General features: G+C 55.5%; 1 protein-coding gene across 3 annotated transcripts in view; it reads left to right on the top strand.

Annotated features, from left to right (window-relative positions):
* The first annotated feature begins 394 nt into the window (after positions 1–394).
* Positions 395–22,445, top strand: part of CDH22 (cadherin 22) — a 42,002-nt gene continuing 19,951 nt past the window's right edge. For 2 of the 3 annotated variants that reach the window (XM_026042093.1, XM_026042095.1), the window contains exons 1-4: positions 395–843; positions 6,086–6,950; positions 9,778–10,072; positions 17,604–17,723. In XM_026042093.1, the coding sequence (XP_025897878.1) occupies positions 6,675–6,950; positions 9,778–10,072; positions 17,604–17,723 (691 nt within the window). In that variant the 5' untranslated portion in view covers positions 395–843; positions 6,086–6,674. Of the gene's footprint in view, positions 844–5,458; positions 5,477–6,085; positions 6,951–9,777; positions 10,073–17,603; positions 17,724–22,445 lie in introns of those variants that run through there. The other variant, XM_026042094.1, reaches the window with a different exon arrangement.

Below are 22,445 nucleotides of genomic sequence, written 5' to 3' on the forward strand. Positions count from 1 at the left end.
TGCCCAGGCTCGGCTCTTGGGACCCGGCCTTTCTGTCAAGCCCATCATGCTCCCCATGGCTGCGGTGCTGGTGAGGTATGAGCCCCGCGTCCCTGCTGTGCCCCAGTGCTGTGAGTGACCTGGCTCCTTGCCGCCKCCTTGACTTGGGGAAGCTTCTGCAGGGCCTGGGCAGAGGGAATCGTGGATGTGCCGAGAATCGCAGGAAGCTGTCTTCGCTTTCGCCTCCTCAGTTTGTTTTTAAAGGCAAATTAAAGCATTGTATTCACGTAGACAAGGCATGAAAATTCCATATTTGGAAAAGAATTGCTGCAGAGCGAGACCGTTATGGCTGTAAAACCMTCCCCAAGGCAGGCTTTGAGATTTTCTTTGCAATTAATATTTCTTTGAATTTTGGACCAAAGTAGATTTGGAGGAGAAAAACCTGAACTTTGAAAATACTTTTTCTAAACAATGCTTGGGCAAGAGCTATAACAAATATTGTTCCTCCTAGTGTGTCTGATAGCAGAATGTGACTGAGCGTGAGAAATGAAAAGGCTGTGAATAGCTCCTGCACTGACAGTTGCTGCATCCTTTCTATGTGAATTCCTCAAGGCAGCATCAAAGGGGCTATAGTTAAACTTAAAGCAATGTTAAAGAAGGGAGAAAATGGATGTTTAGTCATACAGTCCTGAACGTCGTGTAGGTAGAAATTCCTCTGGAAAAAACAGCTTTGTCTGAGCTGCGTGCAAGTTCATCTGAGAAGGAAAGCAGAAGAGGAAGTTCCCTGCTGAGAGAATAATTCCAAGACAGAAGAAAGAGCAAGCCTAGAGATCTACTTCAAGGACAAGCAAGATTAAACTTTCAGTAAGTACAATGGGCTTCTTGCCCTGTTATTAAAGCTGGGGTTAGGGTGACATTAGTGAGAAAACTTCAATTTATCATTATCTCCCTGTGTTGCGTGGCTTGGATCAGGGCAGAAGACTCGCTGAAAGGCAGATTACTATCTAGCATTGCTTTGCACTGCCTGGACGTGCACTTGGAATATGTTCATCTGGTAGCTGTAGTTTCAAAGGCCTTTCATGCATAAGTAAAAAAATAAAAGCAATTTAAATATCCTCTTTCAAACTCTGCAGTTCTGAATCCCTTGACCACTTATCTCTACTATTTGTAAAGGCTGATATGTGTCATCTAGATCAATATCTGCAACCATGTCTATCAGTTGTTTGATAAAATATATTTGGTTTTTGGAAAGGCAATAAAATGATGTCTTCTGCATGAATGCATGCAGGGATGCTATGGACTACAGAGCTCAGAGGACAACTTCTCTAGGCTCAGCTTTTCCATGGCACCACATTATTCTGACGGTTCATCCAGCTTAGTATTTTCAGAAGACTGGACCTTATGTGCAACAATGCTGATGGGATCTGCTGTGGGATGGGTCACTGCTGTGCAGTGGCCATGGTTGTAACTGCTCTTGATGCAAGGGGGCTTTGCCCTGGCTGGCACTGCTGTGCCTTGCGGAATTAGTCATGTGTGGCCATTTACTGCAGTTGAAGAGGCTTCTTGGTGGAGAGAATGTGTCCCTGCGATGGTGCTGAGGGGAGGTCAGCACCTCAACGGTGGTGTGGACCCGGTATCTAGAGCAGTAGAACCGCCTGGTAGGGCAGAAGGCTGGAACTGGAGACTGCCCTGGGTGCTCCGTTGTCCAGCCCGGGTGAGAAGCTTTGCTGATTGGTGCTGTGCCCAGGTATGGGGCTGGAGGGATGCAGGGGTCCTGGATCAGTGCCTTGCTGGCATGTGCTGTCAGAGCAGTACATGGGGTGCTGGACACTTGTGCACTGGAGATTTCTTGTGGTGAGGCCCAGTCTGGAGTTGACAGAGACTCATGTCTGGCAAAACTGCCTCCTTTCTCTCCTGTAGATTTTGAGGAGCAGTTCATAAAGGAAATGTCTGTTTGCGTTCTCTTGTCTTACAATATCGAGCAGAGAAAGTGAACTCCAGAGAGCTTAATTTCATGACTTAGCCCTAGGCCTGGAGATTATGAACCATCTTAAAGCTTTGCCGCAGCCTTGCCGGTATTGCCTCCATACAGCAGATAGTGCAAGTGTGTGTGTAGCCAGACGGCTCCTTTTCCCAGGAAGGGAAGCATTAAGTGGATTTGGATCCTGTTTTAGAGGATGTAGCTATATACTGTTTGCTGCACTGCAGGTGGCACCAAGGCAGAATTTGGCGAGACAGTTGCAGGCTTTTTGGCACTGCTGCATATGCAGAGAGGTGTTTGTGGGGCCCGTGGGGCTGTCCGGGCTCTCGGAGCAGGGAGAGTGTGGACAGGGCTGAGCTGGCACTGGTAAGGTCACAGAGCTGCTGTTTGGTGCCTGCACATGGCCTCAGCTGCTTCCTTGGGACTGAAACGTGCTGCTCCTGTGCTGGGCTCCCTCGTTGCTGCTGTCCCTGCTGCTGGCCATGGTGAAAGAGCTGCCCGAGGCTGACACTTTGGACATGCTTGGGTCATGAGGGCTGGGACCTCTTTGGGGGCCATGCAGCCCCTAAGGCAGAGGAACCTTACTGTGTCCAACCCCTGCCCTGAGCCATCCCTGAAGAGGCTGCTGTCCAACCTGCTGGAAGCAGAACCTTGGCTGTGGACCAGGATGTGCCTCTGACTTCCATCTCCCTCTCTTGTCTCCCTGGTGCTTCTCTACCTGCCCTGCAGCAGCTCAGCTGGGTGCGGAAAGTTGAAGCTGAGCTGTCAGGAGCCCATCTGGTGCTTGCGGGGCTGCGTCCAGACATTTTGGTTCAAAATTCCTCCTGGGTGGCGGGTGCTGCTGTTCCGCTCTGGGGCTGGCATCCAGCTGGGCAGCGCTGCAGCATAGAGGTGAAGGGCTGAGCTGCATCAGGCAGCACTTCTGCTGGGTGCTGCTGCCTGCCTGTGTGCCCCTCGCCCGCACTCCTCTGCACCGGGCTGCGTTTGTGAAATGAAATAAATATTGACACGGACGGGATGCTATTCAATTTGTCCTGATCACTGGGCTGCGGTGAGTTCTGACAGAGCAGAGTGTAAAACATAAGCTCAGGATGTAATTTCTACTGTCAACATGATGTACAGTACGACTGTGCCAAGCACGGCGAGCGTGCGGGCTGGTAGGGAGGAGGGGCGAGCGCTGTGCCCGCGCGTGGCAGCAGAGACCGAGGAGCAGGGTGGCCGTGTCGGGCGGGAGCCCCGCGCTCGGCGTCGCAGCTTCGGTGCCCTCTTCCAAGCCCTGGCACCGCAGCAGCTCCCGCTAGCAATGCAGTAGTCCCCAGCTCACGCGGCGGGGATGTGGCACAGTTGGCTGCTCGGGAAGGGGGCTGCTTAGTGATGTGGGAATAAAAACTGAGGGTGAGGAGCTGACTTCGCTCATGGTGCTGTGCTAGTCCTGGCCGGGACGTTGGGCCCTCCGGGTGTCCCTGGGTAGCCCCAAATGCTGTGGCGCATGCAGGAGGCTGGGCGTGCATGTCCTCGAGTGGCTCCAATGCCACAGCCCCCGGGGAGGTGAGAGCATTGCCCCATGGCAGCTCTGACTGCTGCTGAGGGCTGTGCCCTTGGCAGAGAGAAGCAGAGGGCTTTGGGGTGGGGAAGAGCCACACTGCAGCACCAAGCGCCTTCAGTGACGAGCTGAGCACCGACATCTGCCAAAAAACAGGTAGATGGACTTTCAGGCTGGGACCTGAGAGCATCCAGAGGATGTGCCATGCCCCTTGCCTGCAGCAAGAGCATGCAACCACTCAGGCAAATTGTGCTGAACTTGGGCAGGGTGAGATGGCAGCTGGCAAACAGCATTAGCTCAGATATAGCAATAAGACAAGTAAACTGTTAAGTGCAAAAAGCTCCATAATGGCAGCGACTCTAAACAGGGGTTGTGGTTCCCACAGCAACGGCAGCCCGGCCCTGTGTGCGCAGCAGGGCTCTCCCGCTCGGCAGCGCCTGCATGCAACGGAACCGAGCAAGTTGCCTTGGGAACTGTGGGCAGGTCCGCGGTGCCGGGCACAGCGCTCCTCCAGCACGGCCGGCCTGTCACCTGCCCTCTGCCCTCGTGGGCTCTCTGCCTTCCCTGCGTGGCTCTGTTTAAAGTGTCACTTAGTGGTTTATTGACAGCGTTTTGGATGCAGTTGCCTTGGTTTATACACTGTAATTCTGACAAGGCTGAGCAGAAGGGCACAGTGTGTGGTTCTGGATAACTAGCAGTGCCATCCCTGCACGTGGTGGGGCAGCTCTTCACACTGTGGAGGAGATTCAGCACCYTGCTGTGGGTGCTGTTGACTTGGATGTTTGGTGGTGCCGTGTGGGGCCAGGGAGGTTCTCGCTGCCCTCGTAGAGCTGCTGTTGAGGTGCTCTGCGTGGCCAGTGCGCCGGGGGCAGGTGGGACTGCATGCAGCTGTCCCTGCTGCGCTGCGCCCTGGTGTCTGTGCTGGGCTCCCTGCGGAGCGGAGCTGGCTGCAGAGCGGCTCTGCCTCGTGGTGGGGGGCCTCGGACCAGCACTGAGTGGTGGGGTGGCAGGAAGTGTGGGCCCTGGGGTGATGCCAGGAGGCTTCTGCAGCTGGTGACAGCCCCTGCCGAGGCTCTGCGTATGTGATGGTTCTCGAGAACGTGCACAAAGGAACGGTTGACTTCATTTCTGTTTCTGGCATTTGCATTTAGCAGGTACCATTCCCTTGCACAGGGTTTTTGTACCTGTCTAGAGACGGTGCTYGTGAAGTGCAGCAGTGTTGCAGGATGCAGTGCCCGCAGAAGGAGGAAAGATGCACGTCTGTCCCTGAGCCGCGTGAGCAGGGGTGGGCCATTTGTCCCACACTTAGTCTCCCCCGTGTTTTGGCCTGGAGCTTTTCTTTGGCACGTGGCTTCTGCTGGCCAATTTATTGGCACCTCCTGCTGTCTAGGAGACTCGTTCCAAAATAGCCACAAATTCCTCCAATGTGAGAAGCTGAAGAGGTGCTGAGCATGGCAGCAGAGCTCAKTTTTTTTGTGTATATCTGCTGTGCATCTGTTTGTGAGGTAAAACAGCTTGCTCTGTTGCTGGCACCGTAACAGAGCTGCTGCAGGTGGGGCAGCCTCTGCTCCTTTGCCTCTTTGTCCATAAAAGTTTGGTCAATGAAGGGTGCAGCTGCTCTAGCCAGTAAACCTCAGATGGGGGGAACAAGCCAGGCCATGTCGCCAGTCTCCTGTGCTTAGTATTTCGTGCTGTTTGATTGCAGGCATTCTTGCCAGGTTGCAAGAGCACCTGGTCCTGTTGCAGCAGTGGCAAGAATTGCTTGTGCACAGGGAGGCCTGACAGCAGGAAGAGTTTTATTTTCCATTGACAATAGCCTTGCATGGCTAATAATGACAGCCCATTTTGGCTCCGTGCTGCCTGTGTTGAGGGGGCTGTGGGTGGGGGAGGCTGGTGTCTCAGCACCGCGACTCTTGGCACAGCATGCTGCAGCCCTGGCMCTCTGCGGAAAGTGCACAGTGCAGTGCTTGCAGGTATGAGCTGGCAGGAGTGTGTGTGGAAGATCCGTGTGTGCATGGAGGCCTGGTATGTGGACACCCAAATGAGGCACAAATGGTGACACTCGCTCTATATTCTTTCTGCAAAATACTTTGGCCTCAAGTTTAGCCAAGCTGCTTCTTTTTTAGCCTGGGGCCTTAGGAGTGAGATGCCAGGAAAGTGAAACTGGGTCCATGATGGATAGCTGGAAGCTCCTGCTGCTGGAGCCGGTGTCTCCTGGAGGGAGCCTTGCCCATGCCCGTGCCTGGTGCAGCACAGCCCATGGTGCCGAGGCACCCGGGCAGTGGCAGTTCTGGACTTGTGGTGTGGAGCATGGTCCCCTTGTGCCCATCTGCAGCGTGGCGGGTGCTCCCTCTGCACCAGGTAGTGCTGCGGGGAGGCACCATCTGCAGATACTGGAGCACTGCTGCTCATGTCCTGCTAGAGCATGAAACCACCAAGGTGAGGAGAACTTGGGGTGCGCTTGCTGCTCTGCTGCTGGTGTCCCAACTGTGGCCACACCACAGGCTGGGCTCTGGCATGGGGCAGTGCTGGGCGCACGCAGCTGCCTCTTGCACCACCACTGATACCTTGGCCTTTTCTAGGCTCCTGGAGATGCTGCCAGCTGCCTTATGCCTGCCCGCATGAACTGTTGGAAGATGGCCGTGACGGACATCGCATGGGCAAAGGATCTTCGCCAGGTGCCAGGATGTCCCCCTGCCAAGGATGGGCACCAGGAGCGTGAGCGCTGCAGGCCCCGGGCTGCAGGACACCTTGCCTGGGAGCGTGTGGCTGCCACGGGCCGGGTGAGCAGCGGCTGCCACAGCTCACCCCGCTAGCACTGCTGCCAAGCACTGCGCCGAGGAGCTGCCCCTCGCCTCTCCAGCGCGCCCGTTTGGGCCGTGGGCTGCGACCCGCTCCGAGCAGAGCGGTGCAGCCTGCTCCTGGGACATGCCAGCTGCGGACTCTGCCCTGGAGAGCTGCGCGCAGCCCGTGAGGCGCTGGCACCCACCACACCTGCACTAGCAGCCAAGGGCTCGGGCAGCCCCCGTCACACATGCACCTCTGTCCTGCCGGGATGGGAGTGCTGCGGCAGCAGGACATGAAGTGCAGCGGGATGGGGGTGCTCTGCATGGACCAGTGAGCTGCACGCTGCTGGTGTGAACTTTTCCTACTCCTCCTCCTTCCCAAAGAATGCCAGTTGCCTGCCCAAAATCTCCTGTCCATGCAGCCTGTTGGAGTGTGATGGCGGAGGGTCTGCAGGGCTTCCCCTGGGCCGTGCTGCTGCTGTGCTGCGCCCTGCTGCCACCCGCGGCCTGGGCCTTGCAAGCCGAGCTGGGGGGGCCCGTGCTGGGACAGCCGGGGGACCCTGCGCTGCTGGCTGGGGGCAGAGTGAAGCGTGGCTGGGTCTGGAACCAGTTCTTCGTGGTGGAAGAGTACACGGGCACGGAGCCGCTGTATGTGGGCAAGGTAAGGCAAGCTTGATGGGTCCCTGCCGGGGGAAGGACCCATGGCAGGGGGTGGGTGGGTGGGGAAGGGGCTTGCGTGGTGGGCTCGTGGGGCAGGTGGAAGGATGGGGAGATCAGGAGCCACGTCTCTGCTGGGGTTTGATAGGGTTGATCCCACCTTCTGAGGTCGCTTGTGGCCCCTCAAGGATTGTGCTTGTAGGGACAGGTTCTGTTGAACCCTCAGGGCAGCAATGTCTGTTTCTTTGCTGATCTCCCATGCAGAAGGCAGTGGCAGAGCAGGTGCCTTGCTCCTGCGTGACAAGGAAATCCCGTCCCTGCTCCTGGCAGAGGAGGGTGTTGTGGCACTTCTGCCTCTTGGCCTGGTCCCCGTGGGGCGGTGGGGAAGGTGCTCAGCGTCTGGTGCCCAAAGGGGCTCGGGGATGTCCGAGTCTGGAGAAGGCTCAAACACAGGTCCTTGACCACGTGCCAGGTGGGTTCCAGTGGTGCTTTGTGTCCGTTGCAGCCAGCACTTGGGCGGTGCTGGATGCAGTTACAGCTAACACCCAGCTCTCCGGGTGGGTGGTCCCTTCCACAGCCCTTCCCCACTGTCACCAATGGCCAGCATGACCCAGAGCAATTCCCTGTCAGTGCAGCCCTAGGGCCAGGAGCCGCTGGCCCACGCAGGTCTGGGTCTGGGGAGGATGTTCCCTGGTGGCGCCATGGAGCCGGGGGCGCTGGCCCATCCTGTGCAAGCCTGGCCTGGCCTGGGGGATCTGCAGCATCCTGCTTCGCCCCGCCAGTGTCTGAGGCTCCTGCTGGACTGGCTGGTCTGGCCATCCGCAGCATCCCTTGTACCTCTCCACGTGCTCTTCGAAGGGCCAATACAATTTCCATAAAATCTGGGCTCTCCAGCTAATCCTTCTTCTGAACTGTAATTTCCCCCGAGGCTGCTGTCAGTTTGATGTGGATTTCTTTGGTTTTTTTAAATAGAATTATGGGGTCAGCACTAGTTACAAACTTCTGCATGTGGACAGATCTATTTTAGATAGAGGAGAGGATTAAAGGGAAAAAAAGCAGATTTAATTAAGTTGCTAATATTTAAAGAAAATTGATGAACTCAGGCTTTATGAGTTGGAGCAAACAGAGTGCGCCTTTATTATGGGCTAGTTTTTGTTTGATTTGCTTTCTTTTTCAGCCCCAGAGTCGTTTTTCATTTGTGTATCCGTGCTTTCTGTTTAATCGGTTTTAATAAGGAATATGCACCTCTGTTCGCATTTAATTTTGATTTAATTAGTAGGAAGTAATTAACAGCCTCATGAAATTCCTGGTTTTAGCCCTTTAGGACAGGGAAACCACTTTGCTGTTCAGCAGGTGGAGCAGGTGGAGGACTCGGGTCTCCCAGCAGGTGCCAGCCACCGCGGGCTTGTTCCCGATGGGGAGCTGGGTGGTGTGGGCGGCAGCGCTGGGCCCCGTCCTGGCCCCTGGGTGCCGTGCAGCCCATACAGCCGTGCGCGTCGCCCCGTGCAGGGCATCCCTGGGAGGCGGACAGGCCAGCGCTCCGCGGCAGCGCCCGGGGTGCCCTCCCCCGTGAGCCTCCTTTTAGCCAAGCCACACAGATCTAGCGCTTTTAATCTTCCCTTGTAAATCAATCTCAGCGTCTTGAGTCCAGGCTCCATTTTCCTTCGTGGCTTTCCAGTTTGCGGGGATCTGCTCCGAGTGCCCTTGGTGCCAAACAAACATGAGGAGGACAGGCTGCAAGCGTGGCGGGGCTGGGGAGGTGCCGGAGCTGCCTCCGTGCTCGCCCTCATCGCTGTTAGGGAGGTGCAGGGGTCACGGTTCTGCAGCACGGAGCAGCTGTCCCGTCCTCGCTGGAGCTCCGTCCTGCTGAAGCAGGAGCGAGGCTGGCGGCTGCAGCGCGGAGCGGCCCGAGGGCAGCAACGGGCCTCCGTGCCTCCTGTCGGGTGGCAGCCACTTCCCTGGGGAATGTGGTGCAAAGTGCATCGGGCTGCCTGGCGTGGGGGCCCCTCGCTCCTGAAATAAATACATAAACTGTATCTAACAAGACAAATATAATGAAGGTCTCGTAAAAAGAGGCAGCTCTGGTATAAATTCTTGCCGGTGGAGCTGTGTGTCTGAAAGGTGGATTATGGAACGGCAGTTTGGAAGATTGAATGGCCCATAAACATTTTCATATTTCATTAGCCGATTAATGGACTTTTTTTTTCTTTTCTTTTTTTTTTTTTTTCTCTCTTTGGCAACTTTGCTGATTCTAAGCAGAAAGTGCAGAGAGCAAACGAAGGCGGCTGACGAAGCCTTTCCAGGACTGGTCCTCTTATGGATGGTCCCAATTAGCGCTGCGCTGCTCTGTCAAATGCATTCAGCCTGTCCAGTTACTGTTAATAGATTTCTCATAAGTGGCTGGATTGCGAAAACCTCATAACTCAGTTTAATGCCACCAATAAAATGATCAGTGGACGCCTGGCCTGGCTTCCAGTCAGCTCCTTGTCCATGGGGAGCTGCTATTTACCCTTTCTTTCCCTGACTTCAAATGCTGTGTTAATTGGGAAGCTGCAAGGGAAAGGGCTACAAAAGCATCTCCCAGGGGCTTCCTCCATCCTGAGTGTGGGTTTGGAAGCCATCAGCCCCAGGCAGGACATGTGGTGAGTGCATGAGCTCTTGGGCAGGTCAGAAGGGCTCCTTGTGCGGTGGGGACACCAGTGGCCTGGGATGTCCCGCGTGGCCTGGATGCAGTGAGTTTGTTCCTCTGTGTGGGATGTGGGTGGCAGCGGTACCGGGTAGAGCTCCCTGTGCCAGCCCCAGTGCTGCCCCCCTCTGCCTCTTTCCCACAGATCCACTCGGACTCAGATGAAGGGGACGGCTCCATCAAGTACACTATCTCTGGGGAGGGCGCGGGCACCATCTTCCTCATCGACGAGATCACGGGCGACATCCATGCCACTGAGCGCCTGGACCGGGAGCAGAAGACCTTCTACACGCTGCGGGCGCAGGCGCGTGACCGGCAGACAGATCAGCTGCTGGAGCCCGAGTCGGAGTTCATCATCAAGGTGCAGGACATCAACGACAGCGAGCCCCGCTTCCTCGAGGGGCCCTACATCGGCAGCGTGGCCGAGCTCTCCCCCATCGGTAGGTGCGGGTGGCTGTGCCCCCGTTGTGCTTTCGCGGCGCTGCAAATCCCTGCCTGGGCAGCAGGGAAGGAAGAGTAAATAAGGGGGCTTAGGAGAAACAAGTGGATAAATCCTTGAGCCGATTGCAGGCTGCGGCTGGAGCTCGGGGCCGGGCTGGGGAGGCGCCAGCTGCCGTGTGCTGCAGCGGTGGGGGGGCAGTCCGAGGACGGCATCGGCCATGGCGGACCGGGACCACCAGCAGGGACAGACACCAGTCACGGGCCGCCCCAGCGCTGTCCCTCCCCTCCTGGAGCCGCACGGTGCCCGCTGGCTCTGCAGCGCTGTGGGCTTTCACTGCCGGCCGAGATCGGGGGTTGTTGCATGTGGTGGCAGAGCAGCTTCCCCCTCTCTCCTAGGGCATCCCAAGCTCCCTCCGGGACTGCCGAGCTCCCCTTCCTCCTCCCTCCCCCTGCCCAAGTCCTCTCCCACCTCAAGCTGTGGCCAGGCGCTCCTGGGGAAATGAAAGCCAGCGTGTAGGCAGCAAAACAGGAGGCATCCCATTCCCAAAGGGAAGAAGGAAATTAAATTAATCTATTTTGCTTGAACAACTTTTAAAAAAAGGCAGGAATTCTCAACTCCGGGTATTAGACAAGGATCCCAATTCTTTGAAAATCGCTAACAATTATGGAGCTGCCTGATCAGACTGATGTGAACAAGACATATCAAAGGAGACAGTGTCTATGCGAAATTGGAGATCAGAGGGAGAAAGAAACACGGTTTCAGAACATGAAAGCAGTCAATTCCTGCAAATTAAAATATTCAGAAGTTAAAAGTAAGGAGAAGTGTTGCAAGCGGCGTGGGATGTGCTTCCGAGCCGCGCGCTCGCAGCGGGAGCCGCATCCCACGTGCGCTCTGCCCTCGCTCTGCCTGGCGGGGCCGCCCACAGCCTGGGCAGCCCCGACTACCGAGGGGCTACCAGTGGCTTGGCCTGGCGGGACCGGGTGATGGGCAGGGAGTACAGTTCTTCAACGGTTGCTGCCACATGGTCCCCAGCATGAGTGCTCAGCTGGAGGCTCCTGCCTGTGGCTCCTGCAAGCCCCTGCTGGCTCCCAGCACTGCCAGGGCTTCACCCAGGAGCAGGCAGAGCGGGCGATGGGGCTGAGCCAGCCTGGGCAAGTGCTAAGGGAGGCAGCCCCATGGTAGCTCTGAGTGCTCCGTTGCAACTGGCCCTGGTGCGCAGCACAACATGGGGTGCAGCAGGAGATGGGCTGCTGGTGCTAGAGCCCGCAAGCTCAGCTATAGGGTGCCGTAAGGTTATAGGGTGCTGTAGGACTATAAGGTGCAGCCTGGGGGGCTACTGCTGGGGTGTGGGATGGGGAGGGAGAGGGGTGGAGTTCAGGACCTGGCCAAGCACATGAGCAGTACCCTGTGGGACCTGTTCTCATGGGTGCTCTGCTTTAGGGTGACCTGTCCTCGTGTGRCTGGGACTGGGGCTTTGCTCTTGATTATGGTTTTCTGACCGAGATGGGCAGAACATCCCTCCTAGATCCAAGGAATGTTTCCATAAGAGCTGATCGGTAGTTACCTGTGCCTGCCTGTTGGTAGAGGGGATCACCTGGGGCAGGAGGACGGAGCAGCTGTTGAAACCTTGATGCAAGAGGTAATCCAAGCTCAGGAGACTTGCCGGCGGTATGTCCAGTCTCTGCTTGGTTGGGTGAAGGTGTTTCCCAGGTCCCCAGAACCTAGAGCTGTGCTACCCGCTGTGGAGGGGGCTGCATGGGGCAGGTGCTGGGAGTGGAATGTCCTCCAGCTTGGAGCACGGCTGCAGGGAGCTGTTGTTTGTTCCGAGCCTCTGCTGCTCTGCAGCCCAGCCTGACAAGCAAGGGTGACCTGCCTCCTCCTCCTCTCATGCTCCTGCTTCCCATCCCCAGCTTGGGCTGGTGCCTAGGGCCGGTGCGTGGGTGGTTTCCTCCTGCTCACGGTAGCTGTCAGCTGCAGCTCTCCAGTCCCTGCCAGCAGCAAAGTCCCAGCCCCCGGAGCTGGGTGCCTTCCTGGAGTACAAAGAGGAGTAAAACAAATGTGGCCAGATCAGCTTGGTGACAGAAAGAGCAGATCAAAGGACATTATTTGCATAATGAAGGAGTGCTAATTGGGAGGGAAAGTCATTTGATTTCCCAGTGTCTAAGTGAGAATGACAAGTAATGAGAGAACTGCTCAAACTCTTGCTGAGTAGCTGGGACTGCTCTGCCCTAGGGCCAGGACAGCCGGTTTGGATAGTGACAGCATAAATGCTGCTCGAGTTGGAGAATAGTTGTGTTAGGGTGGATTGAAGGTCTCTTTCTTCCAGGATCTTGTCCTGACAGTGGCCAAAGAGTGGGCGCTTGTGGGTGCGTTAGGAACAGACTATGCATCTGTGATGCTTTTCTTCTCCCAGCCAGCAGTCAGCTTCGGTTTGGGAATTTGCTGAGCTATATTTGCTTTTCATAGATTCAGTGAATATCAATATCTTTGTCGTTTGTGAACTTATCCACACTCACCTTAAATATCTGCAAATGGGAAAGGAAAAGTTTGCAAGAGGAGACTTGGAGCCGCAGAGAAGGCGGGACAGAAACCACTAGGGATGCAGCCACCTGCCTGGGAGCTGCGGGAGCTTCACCTTGTAATAGGAGATGCTAAATTTAGATGTGTTTTGGGCTCCCTTCTGGAGCTCCCTGGGGTCTGCTCAGCTGCAGTCTGCCGCACACGGGCGTGAGCATCCTCTGTGCTGCCTCCTGCTTGAGTTCCGCTGAGAGCAGAGCGGGTGCTGCAGCTCTGAGCTCGTCTTGGGCTGACCGGCGAGCAGGCAGCAACGGATGTGGTGGGGAAACACGTGTCCTTTCATCTGTACTGTGTTCCTCCCTTGCTGCATTTGCTCTCCTTATTTCTGTGTAGCACCAAGTCCAGATTAGAGATGATCTGGCTGTGCAGACAGAAACTTGGGGTCAAGCTCTGACTCCAGCACAAAGCTGGCTGAAAGCAGAAGTGATTATTGTGGAGAGAAATTGTTTAATCTCCACACTGGAAATAGAAAAAGACTCGTTTAACATGCAGCCAGAACATTCGTAGGCAGCCTGATGGGTAGATTTCTTTAATAGAAAGTGCTAAAGTTGGAGTGTGTATCTGGGAAGGACTGGGGTAGCAAGCAGCCAGGAGGCAGCCTGGCCCTGCCCGCTGGCCCTCGTGGGACCCCCCAACCCTTCTGCGCTGTGCTGTGTATCACGGGGTAAGGTCTGGAGTCCCTGCTGACCCTCTCCTCCAGAGACCGTGCGCAGAGCCCCCACGCAGTGGGTTTTTTCCCCTGACCATACCTGCTTGGTGCTGGGAGTGCAGGAGTGTCTCTTCTGGTTGGTGTCTGCCAGACCTCCCCAAGGATGCTCCCTCGTGTGTTTTTGACTGCCATAGCCAGATTAGCTCCCCGGGGTTTGTCCTGAGGGGTGTGAGAGCTCTGCAGTGAATTCCCCCGGGGTCCGGCCTGGCTTTCTACCAAGTCAGAATGTTCCTGAAACTGCAGGAAGCTCATTTCTGCTCTAGTAATTTTTAAGCTGCCCTGGTTTGTTTTCCTCCCTAGTGTTCTGCCTGCCTGCTCCTGGGGTGCACCAGATGCTGTGTGAAGGTTGATGACTTGATTGTTTGTAAAGTCTGAGTAGCCCCCGCCATAGCACCCAGGCCTCGAGGTGGGAGCCCCGAGCTCCAGCACCAGTGTGGGATGTGTGGCTCTGCCTGACCAGACACTGCTCTCGGGCTCCTTTGTGTTCCATGGCGATGAAATGACTCATAGAGTTGGCAAAAGACTTGCACAGCAAGGTGGTGCCTGGCTCTGAGCAGGGATAGAGAGTCCTTCAACCTGGGACAGTGCCCTGAGCCTCTGAACAAGTGCTGGAAGTGGCCCTGGCTGCGTTCCCCCTGCRGGAGCGTGGCTACTTGGGCTGAATGCAGGTTTGTTAGGATTTTCCCAAACTGAGGAGTGCTCAGCCTCATCAGAGGAATAGGAAGGAGTATCAGGCTGGTGCTGCCCACTGAGAGAGGCTTTCCTTGCATCCTCTCAGGATCAGCACTGGTCAGTGCTGCTGCCTGTGCGAGGTCTGTGCCCCTGCTGAGCTGGGGGCATCCTGGTGTGTTTGCCTGCCAGGCACTGCCTCTGCTCTGTGTGCAAGGTGTTGGAGCATATCTGTGTTTGCAGCCATTTCAGGACCCTCTTCAGGGCTCTGTGCTCAGAGGCTGCTCTGAAGGGGCGTTGCACTGGCTGTGACTTGGAGATGGTTTGGAAAGTGGTGGGAGGCTCTGGCGTGTGCTGGGAAAGAGATGGGAGCTGCAGGTGAAGAGGTAATGGCCAAAGCCAACACGCGTTGTCTGCTGCTGCTTGTTTACCTCTTTGCAGGCCTGCAGCCTGGCTGTATTTCTGTCCCTAGGGAAGTGACAGATCCCTTTGGCTTGCTTGTAGATTTTCTGCAGGGTCTCTTTGCTCTTGGATGTGTTTAGAGTTTGCCTGTTGACATTTATTTTAGCTAAAATGGTCTGGAGTGAGTGGCATAGTAAGTGGTCTGGAGCCATTAGCCTTCTGTGTGCAGGTGGAGAGCTGCCTCCCCCGGTCCCTAGTAGGAAACTGGCTCCCAGGGGAGCCTAGGAATGGTACAGGAGCCAAGGGAAGTACAGTGTGGCTATGGCCAGCTGTGCCCGCAGGCGCTGTGTGCGGGGCACAGCGCTGCATGCGGGCATGGTGCCGCTCCAGCCCTGCGTAGCCCTGCTCCATCCATCCAAGGCGCTAGGGCTGCCCACCCCGGGGCTCGTGGCAGCGATGCGCAGCCCGGTGGCGCCGGCAGCCGTGGTCTGTGCCCTGCCCGCAGGTGCACTGCTGGGCACCAGCGGGGCTGCTTCCTCCTGGAAGGCAGGGCCTTGGCCGGGGCTGCAGTGGGAAATGCTCTTTGATGTGCTCTGCTGGGCTGCACCTTTGCAGAAGGAGAGTAAAAGGCAGAGCCTGGCAGCCTCATTAATTTTTATGTAAAATTGTTGGTTGCCTCTGGTTTCTTGGGGTCAGCTGGTGGGGGGGAAGAGGGAAATAAGATCTTTCTTTCTCTTTTCATGTCTAAATATTTCTTTGGGCATGAGCTCAGGATCCCTAGTTAAGGGGTGTGGGTTATGCAGCACATGATGTTTAGATTTTATTTATTGCATCTTTTATGGCTGAGGCAGATGCCAGGAAAGTGCTGTACAGGCTGCACTGGGTGGGCAGCGCTATGCTTGGAGAGCAGGGACTAATAATGGAGCTGGCGTGGGAGCCGGTGTTCTGGGGTCCTGTAGGAGGAGGGGGCGAGGCCTTAGCAGTAAATTAGAATCTAGGACCTTGGAAGTAGGGTCCTGGGTTGCTGATGCTTGGGGGGCCTTGAGCAGGCTGCAGCATGGTGCCGGGATGCTGGTGTGTACAAAGGGAGTTCTTGGTGGCTGCCTGCCCAGTGCAGGAGCAGCGGGAAGGGGCAGAGCGCTCTTCATGCCAGGCTGGTGGCGTTGGCAGAGGCTGCGGGTACTGCGGGTGCCCGGCTGCTCTGCTGCTCTGGGGTTTCCTTTGCCGACAGCCAGGGCGCTGCAAGATGCGGCCCGAAACCGGGTGCAGGACCTGCCTGTCCGATGAGTGTCCTGTCTTCCCTGCCGTGCAGTGGTGTGCAGCGTTGGGTTGAATGCAGCATGGAGCGTTGCTGTGTGGCAGGGAAGGATTAGTGGGAAAACTGCGCAGTGCCTCAGGAGAGTGGGTCTGCAGAGAGGCAGCGTGAGGCACAAGGCTGGTGCACCCTTGGGCGGCACCCTTGGGTGAYGGCACTGCTGCGTCTGGCATGGAGGGTCTCCTACCAAGCCCTCTCTCCTCTGCTTGCTGTTGGGCTTCCCAGGAGCTTGCTGGGGCTCAGGGTAGGGATTGCAGTGCAGGTCTGGTGTGGGGGAATTGGGACTGCCTGGGGGCAGGAGGCCCCTGCAGAGCCTCGAGGAGGTGAGAAGGAGGCAAGGCCAGCATTTGGGTGCACAGCCTTGCTGAGAAGCAAGGCTGCTGGTGAGGCAGGAGGCTAGTGCTGTCTCGGCATAGTGGGGACGTGCCTGGCAGAGATGCGCCGTAACTTCACTGAAGACAGCGGAGCATAAATAAGTCGACTTGAGCCAGCTTGTTGCCGAAGACTGATGAGGGAGATTCTCGTGTTATCAGCAGAGCTGCAGCTCTGAGAAGATGGCCAGGAAGGATGAAAAGCAGCCATGGTAATAGCTTGCTGCTTTTCCAGTGAAAACCCTTTCCAGAATTCTGGATCGTGGGGGAGCATCCCTGCTGCTGGCAGCTGCACCTTTAGCGCTGCTGCCTCGTGCCTGCAGTGTGAGCCCAGGCTGGGCTGCTGCAGAATTGCCCTGGTCTCCTGGACTTGCTGGTGCCTGGACTGCCTGTGGGCTTGGGTCTGCAGAGGGGGCATAGGAAGGCACAAGGACCGGTTTTACCACTTTTCTTCATTTTCCCTGTGGGTGGTTTCAGCTCCCTTCCAGGCTGGTTATCTCTGAAGCACAATCTGCCTTTTGACTGCAGCTGCTTCTCTGGGATCTTGTTCTTTATAAATTACCACCTTATCAGCCCTTGGCCGTGGTAGTCTTCCATCCGGGACATTCACAGTTGGTTTGATGTTTACTACGAGCAATTCAGGGTTCATCTCCCACATCCAGCACCTCCTCCTGCTGCGGAGGTGACTGGTGCCAGACTTGTCCCCCAGGGCAGGGATGCTCTGAGTCTACATCTGGATAGGTGGGACTAGGCAGCTGGTCTCCATGGGCCACAGCATCTCTGTCCAGGGATACCTGGAGGCAGGAATAGGCTTTCTCTCCTTCCTCCCCTTCCTGTTCCTGCAGCTCTCGGCCCCTTTGCTCCCCGCCCCATTCTCATGTCCTGGGTCCTGCTTTTTGTCAAATTGAACATGATGTCAAATTAAAGCCATCACAGGAACAGGCAGAGTGAAGCACCCAGTTTAATGAGGCAGCGTTGAAAATCAATAACTTAATTGCAGTGGTTTGATGGACTTTTATCCAATTTATAGTTCTCCTGCCCTGCTACGTGTGGAGCATGAGGACGTGGTGCTGTGTCTGGCTCTGGGCAGGAGGCAGGTTCACCTCTCCTGGTCTCCAGCAGCTCCCTGTCTGCTGCACAGGTGGAGCTGGAGCTGGGAACAGATCCTGGCACCGGGTCCCTCYGTGGGCTGGAGTTGGCCGCACAACTTGTGATGGTCAGAGAAGGGGCAGACTGGTCACCAAGCCTCGAGCCTCGTCCCTGGGCCATTCCCAGATGGTCCCCAGCTGTTCCCCAGGACAAAAGGGCATTTTTTGGTCATGTTTTGGGAGACCTGGTGCCGTGGACTCTGGGGCAGATGTTGGTGCACATACACACAGCTATTTGCTCACTTTTGTGAGTGAACACATGCTGTCGGCGTTGACACCTGGGTTTATGCTCTTGCTTCTTCCTGCTTTCATCTGTTTTCCTCTTGTCCCTGCTGCAGGCACATCCGTGATGCAGGTGATGGCATCAGATGCTGACGACCCCACGTATGGGAGCAGCGCGCGGGTGGTCTACAGCGTGCTGGAGGGCGAGCAGCACTTCACTGTGGACAGCAAAACAGGTGAGCAGCTTCCAGTGGGCACCGTGGGGTGGACGGGGCAGAGGTGGCGGGAGAGCAGGTCCTGGCCTCGCGCCTGCCCCTCCGCACTCGATGTGTGTGCCRGAGTCCTGCCCTGCACGCTTGTGCATTGGAGAGGAAGCGCTGAGCTCCGGCGGCAGCTGCCCCTGCATGCAGTGCCCATGGGAAGTGCCTGGAGCGGGACCTGCTCCCAGCACGGCTGCCCTGTTCCGCCACCCTCCGCAGCTCTGCTCATTGCCAGGAGCAAATATGTGCCTGCCATAGGCACATAAAACCTCAATGTGAAAGGTTTAAATACTACCAGAGGGCCCTAACCAAAGGCCGCATTGTTATCACCAGGGCTTTGATTAAAGGTAACACTTTAAATTAAGGATTGGTTTATAAATGTTCTATTAATATTTAATGAAAGAACAGTAGAAACTCTTCTATTCCTTAATAACTTATAATAGAGCCTGTTGTAAAATGCATCTGTAATAAATCTCTAGCAGATGATGCTCTGACATACTGGTTAGAGTAGACCATAACCAGGAGATGTTGGGGTATATATTCTCCTTGCCTCCCAGGAGTGTGACTCTCATTACCTTTAATGTGAGTCTTGCAAGCTTGCTAGGGAGGGAAGACACTCAAAGGCTAATAAAGGTATTTAAGGCACAAAGCATGCAGTAAAGTACCCAGAGTTTAATGATAGTTGTTGAAGGACAAGCTTGCTGGGCCGCTGCCGTCCTTTTTGGAAAGTGGGTGYGTGATGTACCCCCACTCTGTGCTGAGCCTTGGTGGTGTAGGAACATAGCCTGGATGCCAGATCTGCCAGACTGACCCGTGTCTGTGCTAGCAGTGATTTTTCCAGTCTATATTTWTGTAGGTAAGGGTGAAATGAATTCAGAGGCCCCAGGGTATGGAGACCGGGGCAGGTGCGTGTGCCTGAGCCTGTGCGTCTGTGTGAACGCAGGCGTATCCTGATGCGCAGGCAGGCGGGTCACAGCTCAGCCTGTCACCAGTGCTGCTGCTGCCGGAGGAGGGCTGGAATCTGGGACAGCTTCTGGGCACAGCTGGCACCTGTGCAGAGTACCTGGTGGAAAACAGCGTTTTCTGGTCAGAGGCTGGTGCTGGGGGGGCACGTGTGAAGCAGGCTGCACTGCTCTGCCTGGCCGGGGGCTGCCCTGCAGCCACTGTGCTTTCTGCTCAGGTCTGGACTGTTTTATGTTAAAAAGTGGCAGTAGAGAATGACAGGTAAGCACTGAAAATTCGCATCCAGGTGGGATCTTGTTAGTCTGAGACTGTGTGGAAGCCTGGAACTGGGCTGCCGGGATGAGGAGGCTCCATTAAGAGCACGTGCAAGCCAGGACATGCTGAAGCCGGGCTTCCTGCAACAACATTAATGCTGCCGTATTAGGATATAAACTAAAATATGCCCCRTGAGCTGCTCTGTGAGTTATTGTTGCTCTGTGGATTCAGGCTTCTTGATTCCTTGACTTCTTGTGTCTTAATTCTCAAGCTGCCTGTTCCTTATGCAGGGGCCTGACTTGATTTACTGTTCTACTTGCTTTAATGCACAAAAGCGACACCACTGACAGGCTGCAGAGGAGCCTCGGCCCCTCTAAAGCAGGTCTGTGCGYGGGATATAAAGCAGGTGTGGTGCCGTGGGCAGCCTGCAGCCTCCCTGCGCGCGGGAGCAGCGCCCGCGGGCACAGCGGGATGTGCTGCAGTCGTCCCAGGGGCTGCGCTAGGCAGAGCCAGCACTGCCRGCAGCAGCAGGGGTTCCCTCAGCCCCTCCTGCCTTGGTGGCAGCTGGACAACGGAGCATCCGCTGGAGCCAACCCCGCTCCATTCCCACCGTGCACTTGAAYAGGTTCTTGTGCTATGCAGGAAGCCTGGCTTGCCCCCCTGCCTCAGGTGGCCCAGCTTCTGCCCTGAGCATAAGATTTAATTATCCATAGCAGCAGCATAACTCTCGGAGCCACCGTTGTTATTAATGGCCATAAAAAGAACCATAAAAACCTGGCGTGTTACATTTCTTGTAATATATGATAATGAAGAAACATTCATTTCCCCCTCTTGGCTTTGACCTGCTTTTTGCCTGTTCTTGCACATGCATGTGCTCCTTGTAGCTCAGCTAAACCTGTAGCTCCTTTCAGCTTAGGTTCTTCGCCTTTTTAACTGGGTCTTTCACATTGTTCTTTGTAGCGCAGGTGTTGCCCGAGTGTGACGTGCACTGTGGTTGCTTAGTCTGTCCTCCAGTCTTGGCTGTTGCTAGCTGGAGTATTCAGCTGGGGTTTTGGGCTGGGTAGAACTTCCAAAGGCAGCATCCAAACTGCACGGCTGGAAGGACATGCTGCACATAAGTCCTGGGTATAGAGAAGATGGAGCAGGACTCTGCTCAGTGGTACACAGCCAAAGGACACAAAATACAGCAAGGGAGATAACTGTTGGACATAGAGAATATTCTTTAATACAGAAGTGCTGCATCTCTATCCTTGTATATGGTCAAAATCCAGCTGGGCATGATCTGGAGTAATTGGATATACTGTTAAACATAGACTATTCTGAACTGTGGTTAGACAAGACATGTCCCGAGGTTCTTCCATATGTGCGAGTCCCTTATTGTGGTAGCTTTGCACTGCACTGGTGGGGCATCATGGTTGTGACTCCTCTCAGCTGGAATGTGCTTTGTCTGGAGGGTCTCCAAGGATGCAAACTTAGGAGCTGGAGGGATCTAAAAGCAGAGTAAGCCATTAATGATGGGATTCCCGGAAGGCAGTTACCTGCTGAGCACTTTGTCCGGCTTTATTTTTATAAGCCAACAGTGTCTGCTGTTGAGCAGATTTGCTGGTATTTGTGTGATGCTGTGAGTGTCCCCTTGCCTGGTAATTACACTCTGATTAATCTGAATCATGCTGGAAAACCACATGTGCCTTGTACCAGAGGGGATGCCATCGTGTGTATGTATTATTCAACTAAAACAGATGCTGTCAAAAAGTAGGAAGGTCTGAGTTGGAGGTGGTTCTTGCTGTGCTGGCAGTGTCCAGGAAGGGCGGAGTTTGATTTTTCTGGTTGGAAGGAAGGTGAATTTGTTCATCTTGAGAGATGGTGGCAGAAACTTCTGTGTTGTGCCCAGGGCTGTGCAGGTCCCTCCCTGCCTCTTCTGTCTCTGTGCCAGGAAGGGATTTGCCACCATTTGCTGCTGCTTTTGCAGAGCTCCTGGGGCTCAGGTCTGGGAGCAGAGGCTCGTCTGGCTCCAGGAGATGAGACTGTGGGTTTGGTGCCGGCGGCTGTTAGTGCTGAGCCTCGCGGCACCACGAAGGAGGGAACGGGGTGGAGCGGGTTTGACTTGCTGAGGCCCTGACCCTCAAGCCTGCAGCCTGGGGTGCCCCGAGTGACTTCAGAGGGAACAACTGCCTGGGTGACAGTCCTGCTGCTCCCACAGAGGCTTGGGACAGGGAGTCGTTGGTACGAGTCCCCTGTTTTTCTGGGGTGCCCATCTGTGCAGGAGGTGGTGCCTGCTGCCAGGCTGCTCCAGGCTGGGTGTGATCTTGTGTCCCCGTGCGCTGGAAGAGCCACATGCAGCAGCTGGGACTCTCAACTGCCATGTTCTGCACGAGCCACTTGGCCTGGATGTGCCCCAGGGACAGGTGACCTTGGAGGTGCTCTGGGAAGTGCCTTAGCGCTCTCCTCCCTTCTTGCACGGGGTATTACAAGCTATATCATTATGAGTCGCTCCACTAAGTCATTACAACCTTAGTGAATACATGAGCTTTATCCTYCTCATCCCAATTCATCACTATTGTGCTGACATGAATAATTTTTATTATAAAATGCTTCAGACCTTGTTAATTAACAGAATTGCTTAAATTTCACCGAGATAGTTCTTGCCCAGAAATAACAGTTTTATATTCATAGCACTGTCACAGGAGGAGCCTGTGAGCACAATGAGCTGGGCCAGCCCTGTGCAGCTGCAGGCACAGGGTCCTTGTGCAGGGCCCTGTCTGCCTTCCCCAGGCTGCTTCTCGCCAGGATGTGTCCTGGAGGTACCTGCACCCGTTGCTGCAGCACTGCAGCCTGTGTGCACCAGGAGGGCTAGGACTCCTAATTCTGCGACTTGTGAGCAGTCCTGGGGGAGCAGGGGAGCCTGCACAGACCCTGGCCCCACCATAGGGTACCCAGTACCCCCGACTGCCCTAAGGGGTTGCGGTGCTCCCTTAGAGAGGAGTTTTGCAGTGTGGGGGCACAGATCTGTGTGAGTGATGGACTGGGGCCATGAGCCGCCCCAGCCCATGAAGCTGGAAGTGCAGGAAGGACGAGGCACAAGGCAGAGCTTCCTGATTCATGGGACTGAAGTCAGTGAGAGCCCAGGTAATGGCAGAGCTGGAATGACAGAGGAACCAGGGGAGCTGGGTGAAATTGTGCCTATCCGCAACAGCCAGGGAGCTGCAGGGATCCGAAACAGTGGTGATGTCTTCATAATAAATTCTAACAATGATAATCGCTGGAATAATTGCTAGTTTCAGAAAGCGAGGAGAGATAAATGTCTCCAGAACTGTGCTGCCAGCTTCTGCTGCACCTGTAATGTCATGACAAAGAGAGAAATTTCCCTGTTCCTCCCAGCCCCTTTGAGCTCCGGCACTGGTRAGGCCGAGGTGGAAGAGGTCGCTCCAGATGAGTGCAGAGGCAGTGGCGCTGGTTCCTCGGAGCCCCTGGATGTGTCCC

This window comes from Nothoprocta perdicaria, unplaced genomic scaffold (genome assembly GCF_003342845.1).
Source record: "Nothoprocta perdicaria isolate Ctin4 unplaced genomic scaffold, notPer1 scaffold_3, whole genome shotgun sequence".
Taxonomy (NCBI): Eukaryota; Metazoa; Chordata; class Aves; order Tinamiformes; family Tinamidae; genus Nothoprocta; species Nothoprocta perdicaria.